Source organism: Semicossyphus pulcher, unplaced genomic scaffold (genome assembly GCF_022749685.1).
Source record: "Semicossyphus pulcher isolate SPU_LCO1_2020_fin unplaced genomic scaffold, fSemPul1.0.p SCAF_4, whole genome shotgun sequence".
Taxonomy (NCBI): Eukaryota; Metazoa; Chordata; class Actinopteri; order Labriformes; family Labridae; genus Semicossyphus; species Semicossyphus pulcher.
In genome coordinates this window covers 1,095,687-1,117,214 of record NW_027211715.1, presented here as the reverse complement: position 1 = coordinate 1,117,214, position 21,528 = coordinate 1,095,687, and the positions used below count along the sequence as shown (strand labels likewise).

Below are 21,528 nucleotides of genomic sequence, written 5' to 3'. Positions count from 1 at the left end.
CCGGATCAGTGATTGATTTCCCTCCTGCATGGAGCGGAGGACCGAGAGCAGACTGCAGAGAGGAGGAGGAGGAGGAGGAGGAGGGGGGGCTTGGCCATGGAGGGAGATTTTCCTCACACACACTCACACACACACACACACACACACACACACACACACACACACACACACACACAGGTGAGGGTTCTCCTCCTGGTCTCTCAGTGCTGGTCAGGTCGTCTCTTCATTTCTTCCCCTTGTTGACCCGGGCGTACAGCGGGTCCTTCCCCTTCTGTGCACGAGAGGACAAACATGAAACATGTTACTCTCTGCCTCAGACTCTCCTCTCACCTTAATGTTACACAATTAAAAGGGAGGACCTGCTTTCTGATTCATTCTGTCAACTGACTGAACTACAAGCTCCGACAAGTCTGATCCACTTTACTGGATTTCTAACTTTTATCTTTTGATGTTTTGTTTTTAAATGAGCAGGGAACAAATGAGGGCGGGGACGCAGCTCTGCAGAGGGAATGTGCCGTGTTTACTCAGAGGAACATTTCCAAGGTGAAAAAGGTGCAGGAGAAATCTGACTTCAGGTCTGAAAGCTCTGAGATCAAATGACCAACATCTTTCCAAAAAGGTTTCACATGTAACATATTTGGATTTCTGGTTTGTGGTGATGAAAGCTCTCCAGAACGAAGAAGAATGTTGGTTCCTGTCCCTTAGACGACCACCAGGTGGCAGTAGCCCTCCATCAGTCCTCCTCACTGACAAACTCCCCTCTTGAAACCTTTTTATGTGTGTGAGTTATCGTTTCTGAGTGTGTCACTGTGCACGCACATGCACCCCCCCCCCCCCCCCCCCCCGCAGGACCAGAATGAATCAGAGGTTTAAACCAGCGCCTTGAAAGACCAGTTATGAGTCATCATGTCTGAGTTTCTGCAGGACAACAGAGGATGATGGAGCAGCCTGCAGTCACTCACACCGGCCCGTTATTATCGTACACATAATTACAGCCAGACACTCAATCTGCTGCTCAGACGGCCTGATGAGAGTGACTGACTGACTGACTGACTGGCTGACTGACTGGCTGACTGACTGACTGACTGGCTTACTGACTGGCTGACTGACTGACTGGCTGACTGACTGACTCTGACTGACTGACTGACTGACTGACTGACTGGCTGACTGGCTGGCTGACTGACTGACTGACTGACTCTGACTGACTGACTGACTGACTGACTGACTGACTCTGACTGACTGACTGACTGGCTGACTGACTGACTCTGGCTGACTGGCTGACTGACTGGCTGACTGACTGACTGACTGACTGACTCTGGCTGACTGACTGACTGACTGACTGACTGACTCTGACTGACTGACTGACTGACTGACTGGCTGGCTGACTGACTCTGACTGACTGGCTGACTGACTGGCTGACTGACTGACTGACTGGCTGACTGGCTGACTGGCTGACTGACTGACTGGCTGGCTGACTGACTGACTGACTGACTCTGACTGACTGGCTGACTCTGACTGACTGGCTGACTGACTCTGACTGACTGGCTGACTGACTGGCTGACTGACTGACTGGCTGACTGGCTGACTGGCTGACTGACTGACTGGCTGGCTGACTGACTGACTGACTGACTCTGACTGACTGACTGACTGGCTGACTGGCTGACTGACTGACTGGCTGGCTGACTGACTGACTGACTGACTCTGACTGACTGACTGACTGACTGACTCTGACTGACTGACTGGCTGACTGACTCTGACTGACTGGCTGACTGGCTGACTGACTGACTCTGACTGACTGGCTGACTGACTGACTGACTCTGACTGACTGACTGGCTGACTGGCTGACTGACCGGCTGACTGACTGGCTGACTGACTCTGACTGGCTGGCTGGCTGACTGACTGACTGACTGACTGACTGACTCTGACTGACTGGCTGGCTGACTGACTGACTGGCCTGTTTTATTCCGGAGACCTCTCTAACTGCTGGAGGAGAAGTTTGGGGCCTTGCAGTGACTCCGACATGAGGACATGTTTCTTAACATCCACAGAATCTGATGAAGCGTGCAGACTGGAGCGAGACGGATTACTGTTTTAATGATACAACATGAGGTGACGTTTATCTGACAATGTTTAACACAAGCTGAATGATGATCCTGAGCAGGAGGAACAGAGGAGGCTTGACACAAACAGACTTAACACACGTTTACTGCATGTCGTTGATGATCCTGCATGATCCGTTTGTCCGTCATATATTTACTGTATGTGGACGTTTCTGGGCTTCAGCCTTCGGGCAGAGTCTCTGCAGCCCGTCGGCCGCTTACAGACAGGCAGGTGTGAGGGCGGCTCTGCACAAAGACGTAAACCAGGTACCAGATCGTTCGCAAAGGAAGCTATCGGTGACATTGAGCCGTGGTCGACGGGCCAGCTGTGAATGTTGACACACTGCAGCAGACAGTTTTCCTCATCCTGCCTTTAACTGTTTCTGTCAGTCTGACAAAACAAGGAGGTTCAGAATGTCTCTTCAGGCTCTGGGAAATGACAACAGACATTAGCAGTGGATCTATCTAATCGCAAAGGCCATTTACTTCCTTGTTCAAGTTTATGTTTAAAATGTCTGCACGTCTCAGATGTTAGGCCACAGACTGCAAAAACAACAAGGATTTAAAACATGTTGTTCCTGAACGCAGCTCATGCATGTGCCATCCTTACTCACACCCAACCTAATGCATGATCTGCATCGGCTTTGAAATGAGCAGAAAACTGGAGTTAAAGTTGGATTGATGTTTGAGGCTTCAGGCTCAGGGTTACAGAGCTGTGTCTGCAGGCCGACCGAGGACCGACAGTCAGCAGAAAGAAGCTGCCAGCAGCCCGAGAGGTGACAAAGAGGCTGAGACAGGAAGTGACAGCCAGCACACACTGCTCAGCCGCTGCAGCAGGGCCACCGCCCGCCAGTGTCAGCCCGCATCAGCTAACCAGCGCCGCCGACCCGACCGAGGGGACAGAGAGAGAGAGAGGGAGCGAGAACCAGCCTGAAGGCCAAGAATATGTGGCCTGGCTGGTCCATGTGTAGATATTTCTGCATTTGTGTGTGTGTGTGTGTGTGTGTGTGTGTGTGTGTGTGTGTGGTAGGCCCCGGGCAGGCAGAGCGATGTGAGGCTGCTCAGTGAACCGTGGAAGCCGACCATTTCACGGCTGAGACTCGGAGCGTTCGCTGGACATGATGAGATCAGCCGAAAAAAAACACTCACACTCCGACCAAGCCTCAACACATGTCTGTCAGTGTCTGTGTGTGTGTGTGTGTGTGTGTGTGTGTGTTTGGTTGGTGGGGGGGGGCAGGAGAGGCAGGCATGGCCAGCAGCAACACACACACACACACACACATTTGGCTCAGATACGAGCACAGGTGGCGACGGTATCGATCACAGGTGTGCTTGTCTGGGGAATAACTGGCTTTATTGCACAGGTGCGTGTGTGTGTGTGTGTGTGTGTGTCTGAAGTCGATGTGAGCAAGTAAACACCATATGGGAGCAGAGTCACTGGACCAGGACCAGAGCGGACCGCCTCCTGCAGAGGAAGAACTGGTTGCTTCTGGCGCTCACTCAGTCAGTCTGCAGCCTCGTTCAGCTCTCAGCGCTCCGTCCTCCTGCTTACATCCACCTGCTGCCCTGCTGCCTCCAGCACGTCTGAATGAGAGGACGCAGGCCAACAGAGGGGGGGGAGGCTGCTCCATCACCCCTCCTCCCCTCCTGGAGTGGGGAAGGACTGGGAGGCTTCTTGGGTTTTAATTAAAGCCAATTATGTCGGGCACTCATTAATCTTGGCACCCCGGTATTAGCCGATGAAAACAAAACCGTTAGATTTCCCGGCGTGAGTGCCAGCAGCTATCATTAAGAGGGGAGTCGTGTGGGTGAGGAGACGGGGGAGGGAGGTGGGGATCAAAATGGCCCCCTCTTTGGTGTGTGTGTGTGTGTGTGTGTGTGTCCTCTGTCCTCCTGCCTGTCATTCACAAATAGATCTAGGAGCGCCATCTTGAAGGACGCCTCCACACCTTAAATGCAGCTATGAGCGAGGATGCACAGGTGTCTCCTTCACAGAGGTCTGTTCTCTACACGTTAAAAGATGCTTCATGAACACACAGATGATCGGCTCTGCAGCCTGAATGTCTCTTTTCTTTGAACACCTGTTGCCTCGACTCCTTGTGTCTCTTCCTCTCTCAGGTGGGAGGGACTAAAGCTAAGTTTCCACTGCAGGAACTTTCCCCAGGGACGAGGGACCAGGATGTACATAAAGTCAGAGGGAATGTATTTAACTACCCAAAAGGTCCCTGCAGGCGACGTAGTGCTTTCTGAAAGTACAGGGACTTTGGGACCGTTTCCTCACAGTGGGCTGGAGGAAACATTCAGTCCCTTGAAAATGAGCTCCTGGGACTAATTTCCCAGGTACTTATGTTGGAGAAGTGGCTTAAGATGCTAGGAGAGGAGGCGAGGAAAGGAATTGAGGATGCAGCAAAGTGAGCAGAGACTCCTGTCTCCTTGAGGATAGTGTCTCTGCAGGATGACGTGCACACTCGTCTCCTCCCTGAGTTTCCCATAGTCGCTGCTCGTCTGATCTCCTGACAATAGTGCCCATAATATATCAAACAGTGTAACAGACATGATGCAGAGACATGACAGCTGTTTCATATGAAGCTCAACACTCAGGATCAGCACATCGAGCACAGCTTGACAAATCCTCGAACACGTCCTGTTCAATGACGTGCACAGCGTCTGATTGGCTGTCGCACACAGTCCTACAGAGACGTGTGCTTTTCAGGGAACATGACAGAGACAGGACACAATGAGGGCACGCAGCACGATGGCCGGAGTGATCATGCGTGATGAACTCACACACGTGATGCCACGTCATGAAAGACTGATACTCACAGACCTCCAGGTGACGCTACGACTAAAAGAACCGGAACACTGAATGAAACAAGCAAATCGTCACATGCAAACACCGCGCACTCTCAAACACAGGTGTGACCGTGAGCAGGTGAAGGAGAGATGAGGCTCAACAGAAGAAGGAAAAGATGCAGCACATGCAGAGACGGATGTAAGGAGGAGGTGCGAGGGCAGGGAGGTGAAAGAGGAGGAGTTAGTTAGGGAGGAGGGGTGTTAATACCTACCCTGCCCTGCTGCTATCTAGCTCCCAGCCTCTGGACTGGCCTGGTCTGGGCTGGGCTCTGCTGTCTCACTGGGGCAGGGCGACCCAGAACCACACGCCTACAGGGGGGGAGGAGGGGAGGAAACAAGGAAGGAGGGAAGGAAGAGAAAATAGGATAGAGGAGTGTAAGAGAAGGAGGCAGAAAAAGAGACATCTAAAGAATAATTGCAAGATTGTGACTCCCTAAGTACGCAGTATTTCACCCCAGGGGGCGGAGCCTGATGTCCCGCGTCACACAGAGTGTGTCCATCATGTTGTCTCGTCTCTTCCTGTTTAAACTCTCCAACCAGTGAGCTAAAAGTGCTACCTGAAGCTGTGTGTGAAGCTGCAGATTAAAGCAGGTTCGACACCTTGTCTCTCGTTTTCACTGGTTAGGTTACCAAAACTAGTGGTTTGGTTCAGTCAAAGATTAGAGTTTAACACGTCGTCATTGTGTTTCGGCTCCACAGGGGACACAGCAGTCCTTGGGCAAAAGAGAAGCAGCTTCATGGAGCATCCTGAGAAGCCACGCCCCTCCAAGTGAAACATTGTGATGTTACGGAGTCGCTTGCAAGATTAAAGACTACAAAAGTAAACAGGAAGTAAAAGAGAGAAGGTGTCGGTAGTCTTAAGGAGGAAAAATAGGACAATCACAGGCCACACGCCGTCTCAGAAACACACCTGCAGACACACACAGTCGTTCTTAAACACACACACAGGCGAGCTCTCGTTTACCGCTCTGTTCTAAAAGCCTCTGCAGAGATCAATCTATACATCCGCTGCTTTCTCCTAAAATACTTCCTCTTTCTGCACGTCGGCCCGCAGAGAGTGGGAGGCTGTTTCTCTGACTTCTCTCCATCCTTCCTGTCTCTCTCTCTCTCTTTCTTTCTTTCTCTGTAACCTTTCCGCTGCACTCGCTCGTTCAGTGCCGCCACATTTCTCTGTAAAGCTCCTGTGTGTGTTATTCAGACTCGGTGACATTTTCAGCAGTGTGAAAGTCCTCTATTTTTTTTCAATAATAGCTGGATTGGAGGCATAAAAACGAATGTTTCACGCCCGCAGAGTGGAGAACGAAAGAGAAGAAAGAGGCGAGCATGAAAGGAACACGAAAAGAGAGAGAGGGAGATGGAGAGAGAGACGGAGAGAGAGATGGAGAGAGAGACGGAGGGAGAGACGGACAGAAAGACGGAGAGAGAGACGGAGGGAGAGACGGAGAGAGAGATGGAGAGAGAGACGGAGAGAGACAGAGGGAGAGATGTAGAGAGAGACGGAGAGAGAGATGGAGAGAGAGACGGAGGGAGAGTTGGACAGAGAGACGGAGAGAGAGACGGAGGGAGAGACGGAGGGAGAGACTGAGAGAGAGATGGAGAGAGAGACGGAGAGAGACGGAGGGAGAGATGTAGAGAGAGACGGAGAGAGAGAAGGAGAGAGAGACGGAGGGAGAGACAGACAGAGAGACGGAGAGAGAGATGGAGAGAGAGACGGAGAGAGACGGAGGGAGAGACTGAGAGAGAGATGGAGAGAGAGACGGAGAGAGACGGAGGGAGAGATGTAGAGAGAGACGGAGAGAGAGAAGGAGAGAGAGACGGAGGGAGAGACAGACAGAGAGACGGAGAGAGAGATGGAGAGAGAGACGGAGGGAGAGACGGAGGGAGAGACTGAGAGAGAGATGGAGAGAGAGACGGAGAGAGACGGAGGGAGAGATGTAGAGAGAGACGGAGAGAGAGAAGGAGAGAGAGACGGAGGGAGAGACGGACAGAGAGACGGAGAGAGAGATGGAGAGAGAGACGGAGAGAGACGGAGGGAGAGATGTAGAGAGAGACGGAGAGAGAGAAGGAGAGAGAGACGGAGGGAGAGACGGAGGGAGAGACGGACAGAGAGACGGAGAGAGAGACGGAGGGAGAGACGGAGAGAGAGACGGAGAGAGAGACGGAGAGAGAGACGGAGGGAGAGACGGAGAGAGAGACGGAGGGAGAGACGGAGAGAGAGACGTAGGGAGAGACAGCAGGAAGTGCTGGAAAAGTCTTGTTTCCTGGAAGGTCACTCAGACTACAAGCACTGTGGTCAAAGGCAGAGGGAGTTTCTCTCTTCATCCTCTCATCTCCCCTTAATGTCCCCGCTCTGAGACGGAGCTGCTGCTGCTGCGGGAAAATAAATATTAATTGCCTCTGGAAGAAGAATCGGGGCATTATTCGTCGTCTATCTCTGCACAGATGAGTCTGTCCGTATAGAGCCAGTGATGTATGGACGCTACCTGGCTGTTATTAATAACAGCTTAATGATGTCTCTGACAATCCCAGCAGCTAATTTAACGCTGTGTTGACCATGCACACACACACACACACACACGCACACACACAGAGGGACACAACAGCATGGGCCTCTAATCAGCCGCAGTGATTACCTGCCCGCCAACACGGCTGCTCAGGTGATTCATCAGCAGATCTGAGCACACGTTACACTTATTACACACTTACAGCGTCCTCCTCTCCGCTGCGACTCGGGCTGCCCTCCGCTTCCCCAAACGAGTCGTCTGTGGGGGGGTCTGTGGCGTCAGTGGGGGGGTCACTGACGTGGGAGGCGGAGGACTTGGAGGGTGAGCTCTGCCGGGGGGCCGGGGTGGGAGCTGCAGGGAGGACAGGCTGAGTGAGAACACAGGTGAAGCTTGTTACTTCACGTACAGATGAAGATGAAGAGCTCTTACGTGAGTTGGTGGACGGCGTCGTGGAGGTGACCGGCGTCAGGTTCATCTGAGAAATGTCGAAGTCGTCACAGTCGTCCGTGTCCTGGGCGGTGCCCACACGGCTGAAGTAAGTGCTGAATGCCTCTGAGGTTCCTGCTAAGTTCGGCTGCTCGCCCTTTTTCGTCGGCATGGCCGGAGGCTTCGCCAGCTGAAAGTCCTGCAGAGAGAGGACAAGTTTCATCAGATAAGGGAAGGTGTGTCCGTGGTAACTTATGATGGAAATACTAGAAACAAAGTGTGTCTGAAAGTAACGAGTAACTCCTCCTGATAACAGCCATGTTTCTGAAGGTGTGTGTGTGTCTGTGAGAGCAGTGCGGCAGTGTTCACACTAACTGGGTCAGTCGGTCTCACAGAAGTTGAGTTTGTGGATGTTAAACATTAATTTCGTAAAAGTTTTGCATTTTAAAATAAAAGCACTTTAATGTGGATGAATCTGGTTTGTCTGCAGCTCTCAGTCGTGTCTGCAGAGCCCCGCCTCCTCAGAGATCACCAACCTGTGCTTATTGGTCCCCATCCCTCTCCCCTTACTCCTTTATCTCTCTGCTGTCTCAAAAGCCAAACATTGTCCCCCAAACAGCTCCATACAGACGAACAGGCACTGCCATCACTGACTGTAGGACGACTTCAGAAGTGTTTCACTTTAGCTTGTTATTAGCCTGCTAACTCATATGAGGAGACGACCACTGATGAGCGTCTGTATCTGCAGCCTGTTTTCTAAACGCTGCACGTGTTTCTACCTGAATGAGGATGTTTTCTCACCTGTGGTGTGATGGTGATTTGCATGTGTTTTAATAAAGTGCAGTGTGCTGAGCTCTTAGGGATACTGTGTAATCTACTATTTTGCTGCTAATTTCTTATTTGCATAATGACTGCACTCTCTGAGAAACACCAGGTGGAAAACAGTTTGTGATTCTTCCTCTTCTCCCCACCTTGAACATCTCCTTGCCCATCTTCCTCGCCCGCTCCCCGTGCTGCGGACTCGACGACGCTGAGGGGGAGGGAGCTGAGGCGCTGGCTCCAGCAGCTAAATGGCTCTCGCCGGCTGGAGTCACAGTGGTGATGGGGGTGAGGGTCTGGAACATGGCGGCAGGCAGCGTGCCCACAGGCTGGGCGGGGAGGTAGGCTGTGGGGGGGAAGGCTCCGGCCGCCATGGCTGCCCACTGCTGCTGGGTGGCGGGGAAGATGTTGGCCTGACCCCAGATCAGCGGCTGTCCGCCGGGCAGGACCTGGGCGACCGGACCCAGAGGAGACTGCACCCCGAAGGCCAGCGGCGTCTGAGCGGCAAAGGCCTGCTGGGACCAGTGGCCGGGGGGGACGGCCCCCATCGTCACATAACCTGGAGGCGAGAGCGTAAACAGTCTGAGGTTAAGAACAAATCAAATATAGATGTGAAGACAGAAGAGGAGGTGATTAAACTCTCCACAGTGCATACGCTTTCCTCTTCTCTGCCTCTGATAATAATCCCATGCATCAGCAGAGAGAGCTGCCCCACTTCTGCCTGCAGATAATGCAGAGTCTCTTAATGGTCATGGTGAACTCTCATAATTACCTCCAGAATGAGGCAGAGCCATTATGAAACGGCAGAGCTCAACACACTCATTAAAATCCCTCAAACTCATCAGCAGGAGCCGTTTCTATTACACACTGACTGCACTCCTGCCTCTGCTCTCCTGCTGGTACCTGCAGCAGAGGACGCTGACATTAACCCCCGCAGCCCTGCTACACTGAGGGAGGGGAGGAGAGGAACAGAGGTGAGGAGGAGAGGAGATCTTATACAGCCTAAAACACAGTTACAGGTGTTGGTGATTACACAAGTCACTGCATGGGTCTCAGGAAGGATAAAAGGAATCAGAACATCTCCGTCGGGGAGGACAGCAGGCAAACGTTGACACTGACGTCTAATGACAGAAGCCCGGTCCACACAGAGGAGTCTACCATCATCTCAGCATGCTCCCTTCCTTTCCTCAGGCCGCCAGTCACCTCGGCCGCAGGTAAATCAGCATCCGAGGCCACAAGCTAATGATGCATTTCATATTCAACACACAACAACACCACCTTTCCTCCTCTTTCCCCTCCCTTCATCTATATTTCTATTCTATTCATCCCTCTGCCCTCTGCCTCTCCTGACCCCCCCTTCTCTCCTCTCTCCCCCCTGCTGTGTTTGTTTCTCCTCCGCCTGTATCCGAGCTGTATTTAAGTGAACAAGGTGCTACCTGAGGGCACAGACGCAGGGTTGAAGGGAGCAAACAGTTCCGTAGGAGGCTGCAGGCCCTGCGAGGGGTCCAGGGTGTTGGCGGGGGAGGCGGGGGTCTGTGGGGGGTGTGATGGGAGGAAAACATCAGTGGACATACAGTTTATAGGCTGTAAAAGTGTGTGTGTCAGACGGCTGCTCACCGATGGAGACGTGATGTCAGGAGGTGTCGACATGTCTCCAAAGATCTCTAACTGGTTGAGATTCTGAGGAGAGACAGAGAGAGAGAGAGAGAGAGAGAGAGAGAGAGAGAGAGAGAGAGAGAGCACACACCGACAGTCAGCTGCTGGGACTGCAGGGTTAAACACTGGGTATACTGGGTCAGGGCAGGCTCCAGTGCAGCATGCGTCACACTCTGCATGCAGCACGACATTCGACATGTTTGTGGTTCCTACCTGAGCACTGAGGCCGCATACAGAGGAGGAGAGAGGGGGTGAGGAGAGATGGATAATGAGATGAGATGATTATGATGACATACCTACCAGAGTCACACAGTCTGAACCATCACAGGCACGGATGCTGCGCTCTGTTACTTCTATTCTGCGTGTTACTTCACATCCAACTCATTCCTAGCGACCGTGATACGTCACATGTAATGAGCGAGACGTCCGGTGACTACGATCGTATGATAAAGCTAAACGGACGATTGAGAGGAGGACTTGTTATTTCTATGTGTTTTGTTTTCTTGTATAAAGCCATTCTATGAATGTATTCAGTTTCGATCTGGCCCGCGTGTTCACCTGCATCGCTCTCATGTGCCGTCGTGTCAGGATGCTTTAATGAGAGGCGCCACGAATCGTTCAAATGCAGCTAATGCAAGCAGAGCGGTGCACTGTTAGCTAGCTGCTAGCTAATGGTAACGTTAGCCTAAGTGACTTATCCACTGGGTCCAAGATACTCGATCAGGTCGCGGGGTATTTCATGCATTTTTGTGTATTTTTCAACCTCAGACTCGGACTCAGGTAATTGGGACTTGACTCTTTGGTGACTCGGACTTGAACACTCAAGACTCGCCTCGAGTCAGGTCAGCAATATCTCTGGAAAAACAGGTCGAATTTCAAATGACAAATTGGTTTTCAGACATATTTCCTGAGTCCGTTGGGTTTGTGTCCGTCATTTTGGACCTTTGAAACCCTCGAGATGGAAGGATGACCTGAAGAAGCGGCCTCAAATAATGTAAAGTTATACTAGCTGCTTGATTGACTTTGAAGCCATGAACAATCTGAAAGCTCTGGTTGTGTTGTTGTTAAAGGAGCCGGGACACAACGTCAGCAGACACAGAGCCGAGTCAGAGCCTTAAAATCCCACATCACCTGTTCCGGGTTTTAACGTCTGACATACAAACGTCTGGGTGCTCACGTCGATCAGCTTTAACACAGCGAAAGGTAAAATGTTGAATCTTCTGATATAATGGGCAGGTCTGTACTGAAAGCTGAGGATGCAGTCAGACTGGAAAACACAGGGAGAGCGAGCTCTGATGATGAGCTGCACACAGAGACAGGTGAGCTCTGCAGAGACAGTTTGAAAAGGTTCTGTAAACTTAAGGCTGTTTTTGTTCAGCTGAAGGAGAACAACTGTTGGTAGTTAGCCACAGGGACTAACAAGCTAACTGCCACTGTCACTATCTCACCAGAAGTTGCACCCATCATCGCTCCTCCAGGTCGGGCCAGGAGGAAAAGGTGGAACCTGCAATTATTAACGTTTCTTTATCTGAACGTATCTCTGTGTTTGTGCTGCTGCCACACCTGAACGTGCCCTCTGGAGATCAATAGCGCTCTGTCTCACAGTATCTTATCTTATAAAGATGCTTCCACCAGCTGCTCGAGACGCAGACAGTCACACCCTCCAGCATCATTACTGTAGCAGAGTCTTCCTCTGGACAGTCATTAGAGCTCCCTGTTGTACAGAGTGTGTGATGTGCCTCAGAGGGAGCAGCTATCAAACACAGCAGACGCTCTATTTGATCTGAATTTCCTCTGTTTCCTTTCACAGTCTCCCCATGATCCTCCTCTTTAGTATCTCCTCTTTTCTTGCACATGAATAATATCTTGAGGCCGGTGGCAGTGAAGGAATCTCTATTTTTAGTGGTAAAGGACTGTAAGCCTTGAATACATGGGCAGAGATTAGCATAAATCATGGATGCGGATAATTTCTTTTGAGATAATGAATGTTCTTAGAATATCTCCCCTCTCTCTCGTAGGTCACACAGACCACAGAGCTTTTACATCTATCAGAAAATGGATCTGAGCGGATGCTGTTTTACAGATGGCTGTGTTAGGTGGTGGTGGTGGGGGGGGGGGCTGTAATGTGGACTAATGCTGCTGCAGAGTCGAGCACAGCAGATTAAGATCAACTCAACACGACTATAAGCTCGATATCCGAGATATGCTGCATCCACAGGGACTGATAACAGGACGTCCAGGGGATTAAACACACACACACATTTTAACAAACACGTTTCTTACTCTAAAATACATTCAGTGCTGCTGAACAGAACTCGACTGTTGTGGCTCTGAAGACAGAAACCAGAGGAAACCAGAGGAAACCAGAGTCACACCGGAGAGGACGAGACGCGAGACGTTTGCCCTGCTGTCCAAACGTGCCCAAGAGTTACAACTCAAAATCCATTTCATGATATCGGTTTTATCTTTCTTTGAAGTTAAACTGTAGATTTGTTTTTTAAGGAACAAACTGTATAAAATTAGCAGGTATTACATCTGACTCTAAACAATGTCAGAATGCAGGAAGGTGGCGTGCAACGATTAGTCAATATTGTCGGCACAAACCGTGTGTTTTTCATGCTGTGCGCGGACACAACATTGTTTCCCTGAGTTTCTGAGCGGTGAGCCGTCTCACATCCTTACTATCTCTGCTCAGAGTTGTTCATGCAAAACAGCGACGGGAAGCGACGGGTAAACAAAACATAGCAAAATGTCTGCGGCCGATGAAACACCGTCACGTCCTGAAACTTGTAAAGTGTGGGAGCATTTCAGCCTCAGCGCTGCAGAGAGAAGGATCGCCTGCAGGCTCTGTGAGGAGGAGCTTGTTCATCACAGGAGCATGTCGGTGATGAGCTAAGAGAAGGAACGATGGAGTCGTGTTCCTGGTGTATTTTTCTCTCAGCACTTTGTCTGTCGTTGGTTTTAAACGGATACAAACTCGATCCCATCAAACCTCATGAATCTGTTTGAGATGGTCCTTCCCGGGGTGGATGGTGGAGCTGGTGTTTAAAGGAACACGTCCAGATACTCAGTAATGATCACTTCAAGTATTGAGAAAGTTATAAAACACTCATTAGCCGTGCTGAATGCTGTTAGGTTAGCTAGCATTAGCTTCACTTCCCCATCATTTCATCCACACTGTGTTGGTGTGTTCAAAAACAAAGACGCCTAATGGTGACTATTATCAGGGATTTATGGCCGACGTGCAGACAGGAACACTTTGTCTGCATTCAGAGCACAGAGTGAACAACCTCCATGTTTGTGGTCCAGGCTGCAGAAAAGAACCTCATCACTACATGCACAGCAGCGCGATATCAGTGATAAACGACACACTAGTCAAAGCCAGTTTGTAGCCGTCACATGGAGACGCTGCAGTGTAGACCTTCTGTCCGTTTCTAGAACTCCCCTCCATGTTTTAGGTGTCTGGTGATGGTGGTGTGTGTGTGTGTGTGGGGGGGGGGGTTGCTGTTGTGAATGCTTTATCATTAATGTGCTCCAAACAGCTTGCCTCTGCAGGCGAAGTGACCGCCGCTGTCCGATAACCCCCCCTCGGACCCCCACCCGCTCTCTGACAGACTCAGTGACCTTTACGTCCACTCAGACCTCGGAGCTCCTGGAGTGTTTTTCTCTCTCTCTGCTGCTTTCCCTCCCTCTTTCACACACATGCAGGTGTGAACGCACAGCTGCACCCGTACACACTCTGCCTGCTTCTTGTTACTATGCAGCAGCGTCGCATGTTTTATTCATAAATGGCAGGGGTCAGGAGTCGGGAGGACTTTGGACTACAGGGGAACAAATGTGATGAAAACAGGAGACAGGAGGTAACCTTTAGGACAGAATGTTCCCTGAAAACCTCCGTGCCTCTCTGTGAACCACGAGCACACTGTGCAGCTCCTTACCTGAGTCACTATGTCCAGGTCTAAGCCTATCAGATCTGGCACTGCCTGCTGCTGCTGCTGCTGCTGCTGCTGCTGTGCAGGTCGCTCTTGTTGGAGGGGCTGAGCATGAAAATGAAGGTGTTGCTGATGATGATGAGGATGGTGGTGGGGGGTGTTCTGATGTCCGTTCTGCAATCAGAGCCCCAGTGTTAGATGGCAGGCGGGATGAAAACGTGCTCACTCAAACATGTTAGTTGTTTTTGGTACAATCAGAGAGAAGGGAGGGAGGTGAGATGAAGCGGTTAAAGAGGGGAATATGAAGGTCTGCCGGTTTACAATCACACACACTCTCTCTCTCTCACACACACACACACACACACACACACACACACACACACACAGACAGAAACTCTTTCCTTCAGACTTGGAACCCGAGTAAAGACTTAACAAGGTTTAAAGATCATCCCTACCTTTAGTCTAAAGTGCAGATCTGAGCTTTAAACCCTCTCTGTGTTTCTGTAAAGCCTGCTCCCCTGTGTCAGGCAGCGCGCTGTGAGACTGACGAGCTGGATTATCTAACATGCTGTATGTGAGAGCAGGAGCACAAGTATGTTATAGGAAGAAAAACTCCTCTCCTGCAAGCTCGCTCCGCAGCGTCACCGGCTGGATCGACATCAAAGTGAATTTAAATCTTACAGAATAAAACTGTTATTATTTTATTATCAGGAAAAAATCCAGAAACACAGAGACAAAAAGACTTCATGCTGCCAACAAGTGTTTCTGTGCAGCCGACAGCTGATGCAGCTCGTACACATAAAGAGACACTGATGCATTCGTGCATAATGTGCAACCTGACTGTGAAAGCAACCTCCCATTCAGGTTAATAAGGAACGAACAGTGAAACTCTTGTCCTCCTCTTCTCCTGTGTTTATGACTGAAGGCGAAGAAAACGTTCAGCAAACCAGAGAAAGATCTTTATTGGTGAGAACAGGTGAAAACTGAAGTTTAATATTTGGAAACTTACAAGATTAAAGTCGTAAATCTGCCAGAAAAAAAGACAAATGAGTGAGAACATGCTGTCATTAGCTTTTAGCTTAGCATTAGCTTTTGCAAGCCGTCGTGTCGTCTCCTTCAGAATGAGCCGTGCTGTCAGATCTTGATAAAATAACTGTAGTTAAAGCCAAATTGATTTAAAGTAGACTTGTATATGTTCTGTCTGTAATGCAGGTTTGTTTCCTGTCAGTCTCCGTCATGAGGTCGTAGGGTCACTGTCATGTGTGATGTAACCCCTGGGGCAAACGGGGAGCATAGAAGCGTGTGTTTCTGCAGCAGAGGGTCGCTCAGTCTTTCTCCTCGATGAAGAGTCTACGCCTGTGTGAGCAGCAGAGCCAGCGGGGCAGAGAGGAGACACACGTAGCCCGCGCTCCGTTTAATCTTTTTTTTTCAGTTGCCCGAATACGCCGCCGTTTTGTGTTTGTTTTTTTACCTAAAGAGAAAACTTTAAAAATGTTTTTTACAGATGTAAAAAAAATCTCAAAAACTATTCAAGAAAACTTCAAGTAACTTTTTTTCATCTCCTTAAACAGGCGCAGTGTTTGTTGTTGTAATCCTCCTTTTGGCACCACGAGGTGACGGTGATCTCCACCCTGTGTTTCATTAAGGACTGAAAGCATTCAAAGTAGCCTCATACTGGATGTTGTGTATTAGCGCGTTAGCTCACATTAACAGGATGTCTGTTAAGGACTGCTGGATCCTGTTCAGGGGCTGGAGCCTATCCCAGCTGTCATTGGTTAAGAGGCGGAGTCACACCTGGACAGATCACCTGTCAATCACAGGGCTAACACACAGAGACAGACAACCTTTCACGCTCACATTCACACCTACGGTCAGAGTCACCACTGACCCTAACGAGCATGTCTTTGGACTGTGGGAGGAAGCCGGAGAACCCGGAGGGAACCCACGCATGCACGGGGAGAACATGCAGACTCCACACAGAAAGGCCCACTATGTCTGAACCGGGAATCAAACCAGGAACCTTCTAGCTGCACCATGCAGCCCTGTGTTTCAATATTCTGAATTGTAATAAAAAAATACATGTATAGCTAAAACAAACACATGACAGTTATTTAGGATGACGACATAAAACCTAAAAAATGTATCACTGGATTTGTTCTCTTCTTCTTCGGGCTTCGATAAGTTCTCATTCAGACGTTTCTCCGGCTCTAAAACACGACGTGCAGGTTGGTCTGACGAGCAACAGTCAGTGATTCGCTACAATACTGAGCGTTTGATTGGACGAAAGTCTCTGGCTGTCATTAGCTGATGACGAAGAACAAAAACATCTTCCCTGATGCCAACCGGAAATCTTTCCTTCGTGTCGACTGGATGTTTTTCATAAATCCAGCTGATAAATGCAAATAATCTGGATTTATGTTAAATTTAACTTTTAGTTTGATTGAAACATAAAATATCAGTTTTACCTTTATCCTGCTACAAGCTGCAGTCAGCTGCTGCCCATTCCCCCGTCCCTCTCTCCTCTCTCTCTCTCTCTGTCCATCCCTCTCTCCTCTCTCTCTCTCTCTGTCCATCCCTCTCTCCTCTCTCTTGCCCTGCCAATTATCCCTCTGTGCCAATCACACACTCTCACCGCCTCCTTGCCCAGCCCTTTATCTTTATCAGTGCAGCCGCCACCTATCAATTAGCCATCTCCAGGGAAACGGTAATTACCTGTGCACATGTGTTCTGCATACAATTATCGCAGCCCCTTTAATTAACACCACCTTGCTGATCCCCCACCGGCTGACTGATCGCACCGCAAAACGCTGTCACACACTGTCACACACACACACACACACACACACACACACACACACACACTCTTCCTTTAAGTGACTCTTGCCTTCCACCTCATACATCATAATACATTAAATACATCAGATTGTGTTCTGCGGGCTGGTTGCTCTCTGACTTCTACATGTGGACTCTTTAAAGGGTCGGGGGCTCAGCAGACTGAGGCGGCTCTTTATGTGTGTGTGTGTGTGTGTGTGATGGATTTGTCTCCTTAAAGAAGGCGTCAGAGTAAACAGACAGGAGGTCACGTTCCTGCAGATGCTATCATTTCAGCTCAGGTATAGTGTGTTCAAACAGAGTAATGATCTCATCTAACACATTTACTGTCTGCCTCGTCTTCGCTGATGTAAACAGTAAATCTACATGGGCAGATAGAAGCTGCAGCCTGGTATTTCTTTTAATTGCAGAGTATACAGGCACCGTGTGGCATTGTGACTCTGCACGAATGATCGATTGCTAAGTGTTCTCACAGTATCTAAAGTTAGTGACTCCTGAATAATGTTGAGATGAGTAATAAAGTTTAACTATAACTAGCACTAACTTGCAGTTTACAGGCTTTAGAGCTGCTTTGTAATTAGCTGACTGATTAACTCGCTGTTTAACGTTGGTTTCATTCACGATGTGCTGCTAACAGCAGCTTTTAATCTGCATCGACAGGGACAAACATGTTTACCTGCTTGGCTTTAAGTCTGTGGTAGTGTGATGAGCTGTGAGCTCGGATCAGTACCAGGATTTCTCTGATGGACACCAACTACCGGCGTTCTGTTTCAGCTGTGGAGCGCCTGTCCGTCTGTCTCCGCTGAGTGGCAGTTTCACTGTATCTAGCAAGTCACAGGTGGGCTGAGATCTGTCTAACTACAGCGCTATGAAGCCACAACAAACAGATGTTACTGAGATTTAATGAGGATGCTGAGAGAACTACATCAGGAGGCAGGGTTGTAAAGAGGCTGAGTTCATGCTCTGTCAGGTCTGTCTGTGAGACGACAAGAACACGACTTTAAAATGACTGTTTTTTGAATGGAGTTTGGTTTGACCATTTCTGATGCAACGTCAGGACTTGGGGAGTATTTCAACACTGACAGGCTTTTCGACTTATCGTCAAGGGAATATTTCGCCACCGCTGGCTTCTTAGACTTTTATGTAAAACAATTGCCTGTTTTTTTCTGAGCCACCTTTAGTCTGGATTTATCTTTAAACCAAATTAAATGATCCTGAAATTACAACAGAAGCCGTTTGATTCTTACATTTCTATGCAGCTGGGTAACTCCCTCTGACTGACTGGGAAGCAGAACAAGACTTGAATGTGCTTTATTTAAACCAGAATGGACGACGAGTCCAAGTGCTTGCACAACAACAAGAGAGAAATATTGGATTTGTTCACTTTCAGACACCTGCCAACACAAAGGCAATCCAAAACGCAGCATGTGTTGAGGGCTGGGTGAGGAGAGAACAGGAATACTTTGGTGCCTGTAAGCCTCTTACCAAAGCCGGGGATAATATGAAGCCAGAAAACTGCGAGACTGATTCCAAGCTACCGAAATTCATAGAGAGGGACTGAGACTGCCAGGAGAGACGAGGAGGAGGAGGGCAGTGTGAGCGGTTTAAGGATAAAAGACCAACTGCAGGGGAAGCACACAGAGCAGGAGAGCTAGAGGGAATACTGAGCTACAAAATACACACACACAAATACACAACCGCTCACCCCCACACACACACACACACACACACACACACACACACACACACACACACACACACACACACACACAGGACAGCAGCCTGGTTACTGCGAGTGTGGAGATTTTAGCAGATTAAATCAGGCAGGAATATAACCAGCATCTTTATGGGCAGATAAAAGAGCAGCTGAGTTATAGTGCAGCCTGACAGCGGCCAAGGTCATCTTTCATTATAACCACTGCTAGTGTGAGCCAATAACAGGAGCTAACACACACACACACACACACACACACACCATGATATAGATTTATCCCGCAAACACTCGATTACTTGTTCGCATGAACAGGGTGAGAAACTGATCAGAGGTATGGATTCAAAAATATGAGGCCATGCACATTTAAATCCACATTTATATCTATTACAGGAAACATGTGACATCGTTCAGCGCAGGCTGGGAGAAGGTCATGCAGGTCTGTGCAGGATTCTGGAAAAAACCACAGCCAGGCATGCTTCACGAAGCAAGCAAACACGACACACACGTTCACACACCCGGTAAAATACGAGGGCAGCGTTCACCAGGGGAAGCCACCACAGCTACAGCACGAGCAGAGGAGGAGCACGACACAAGAGCACGACAGCACCGAGTCAAACCTCTCAGACACCCAATCACTGCAATCACACGGCGGCCATTTTCCTCCGATGCACGCTGTTATAGTCGTACTGCTGAGTTCAACATTGTACCAACAATCAGTCAAGTCTCATTTCACTGCTTCCTGACTGATCAGAGACTTAGAAGACAAACGACAGTGAACATTAGGAGGGAATGTGACACACCAGAACATGCAGGATGATCCGTCAGACAACAGACAGATAAAAACTAACTGTCATCACTAACGGTCAAGTTAGCTAAGAATTGGTTAAATGCTAAAGCTAGCTGTCATGTCTAAGCTAATGATTCCTAATGATCAATCATTTTGTTTAGGCTCCATGTCCCTCCAGATGCTCACAAGCCATCGTCTCACGATCGATCAGGAAGCAGTGAAATAATAATGTTTACACAGTGTCTGCATGTGTCCCAGCTCCCCCATGAACGTCTCCTTGTGCTGTCGTGTTACAGCTGCAGGTTTAAATGGGACGATGCAAAGCTTTGCAGAGTGTGTGAGTGTGTGAGTGTGTGTGGGGTTCACAGGATATTTAAAAGGATGAACTCATAAAAATGTGAAGGTTGTGAGTGTTTCCTGTGAAGCCTCTAACTTCACCTTCAGCATAGTGCTTGTGGATGCAACAGATGTCGTCTGTTTGGAGCTTTAATAAAGTGCTAAAAAGCCCAAATGTGTCTGTGCAGGTAAAATGTGGAAACGTCCAGAGGGGGTGAAGATTTATGCCAGGCAAGGTGTGACTGACAGACCTGGAGCACAGCAGTACGACTCTATAAGAGCCGTGAGGCCGAGCTGCACAGCGTATAGGACAGCTGAGAGGATTGTCTGAGAGGGGGGGGGCAGGCTGAGGGGGGGGGGGGGGGGCAAACACACGGTCACTCACTGGGTGTCGCTTTGGGACGTCATAGACCCCTTCCTTCTGCTGACTGGTGGGAACCTGCAGTCGCCCAAACAGCCGAGAGAGACGTTAGCTCGGTTTAATCACACAATGAAGCACGTCACTGTTCAGCACTGCGACACACTGAAACCTGGCTCCTCAGGAACATAATCAATCACTAGCTGTGTGTGTGTGTGTGTGTGTGTGTGTGTGCAGGGATAATCAGAATTAAAATCTGTGGAGTGAGAACTCATCTACGAGGCTAATCAGTCGACTATCGGCCCGCGGTGATGCTCTCTCTCTCTCTCTCTCTCTCTCTCTAATAAAGGATGGATAAGGCTGCTTATCACAGCCGCAGACATGTAATAACTCACATTGTCACACACATGGAGACGTGTAATATTTCTGTGTCACACAGGCCGATAGATGTGACACAATGAGCTCTGATACGTGTGACTCCTGTTTTAAATAAAGTTTGATTCTCTCCCAGCCGCGTGTGATGAAGAATATCTATTCAGCTCAGCCGTCCCATTCTTCTCCTCCGCTCGATGCCTCCGCTCTTCTTTCACATGTTTATTTCCAGAAGCTGCCATCTTTATTCATACATCAGTTCCTCTGTGGCTGGAGGCTGGCTCTGGCTCACGTTCTGTACTCCTCTGTGTGTGTGTGTGTTTCTGTTTGTGTATGTTTGTGCACGCGCCAGCAGCACTCCGTCTATTTCCAATCCATTTTATTTAAAGATCAAACGAGAGGCTGGTGATTAATCTTTCTTTCCCCCGCTTTCTTTCATCTCCCCGGGAAAAAGAGGGGAGGGGAGGCGAGAAAAGGAGGAGGGGTCTGCCTTCTACACAGCCCAGGAATAACCTCCACGTCCCCTCCCCCTCCACGTCCCGCAGAGGTCTACCCACGTCTCCAAGAGGAGCACCCAGAGAAAGGCTCCTCTCTCTGGGGTTGCAAGCTGTAGCTCTCAGGGATCTCTGGAGAGAGCTGGCTGGCTGTTCGCCTCTCGCTCTGGCTGCCTTTTATTTCCTCTATCTACATTTTAATGAGTTAAAAAGAGAAGCCATTAATTTTATGAGCGGGCCACAATATACTTATCCCATTAAAGAGTGATGTAGCTGCTACCTACTGGCGAGAAATGGAAGATAAATCTCTTTACTTTAAACAAGGCGCTTCTGTTGTTGGGAGCGG

At 49.4% G+C, this 21,528-nt stretch overlaps 1 protein-coding gene across 1 annotated transcript in view; it reads right to left on the bottom strand.

Annotated features, from left to right (window-relative positions):
- Nucleotides 1-223: 223 nt before the first annotated feature.
- Nucleotides 224-21,528, bottom strand: part of dab1a (DAB adaptor protein 1a) — a 57,020-nt gene continuing 35,715 nt past the window's right edge. Inside the window, exons 8-15 of the mRNA XM_069680613.1 lie at nt 20,344-20,397; nt 10,319-10,381; nt 10,138-10,234; nt 8,854-9,260; nt 7,886-8,081; nt 7,659-7,807; nt 5,165-5,261; nt 224-271 (exon numbers count right to left, since the gene is read on the bottom strand). Of these exons, the coding sequence (XP_069536714.1) occupies nt 5,181-5,261; nt 7,659-7,807; nt 7,886-8,081; nt 8,854-9,260; nt 10,138-10,234; nt 10,319-10,381; nt 20,344-20,397 (1,047 nt within the window). The 3' untranslated portion in view covers nt 224-271; nt 5,165-5,180. The remainder of the gene's footprint in view (nt 272-5,164; nt 5,262-7,658; nt 7,808-7,885; nt 8,082-8,853; nt 9,261-10,137; nt 10,235-10,318; nt 10,382-20,343; nt 20,398-21,528) is intronic.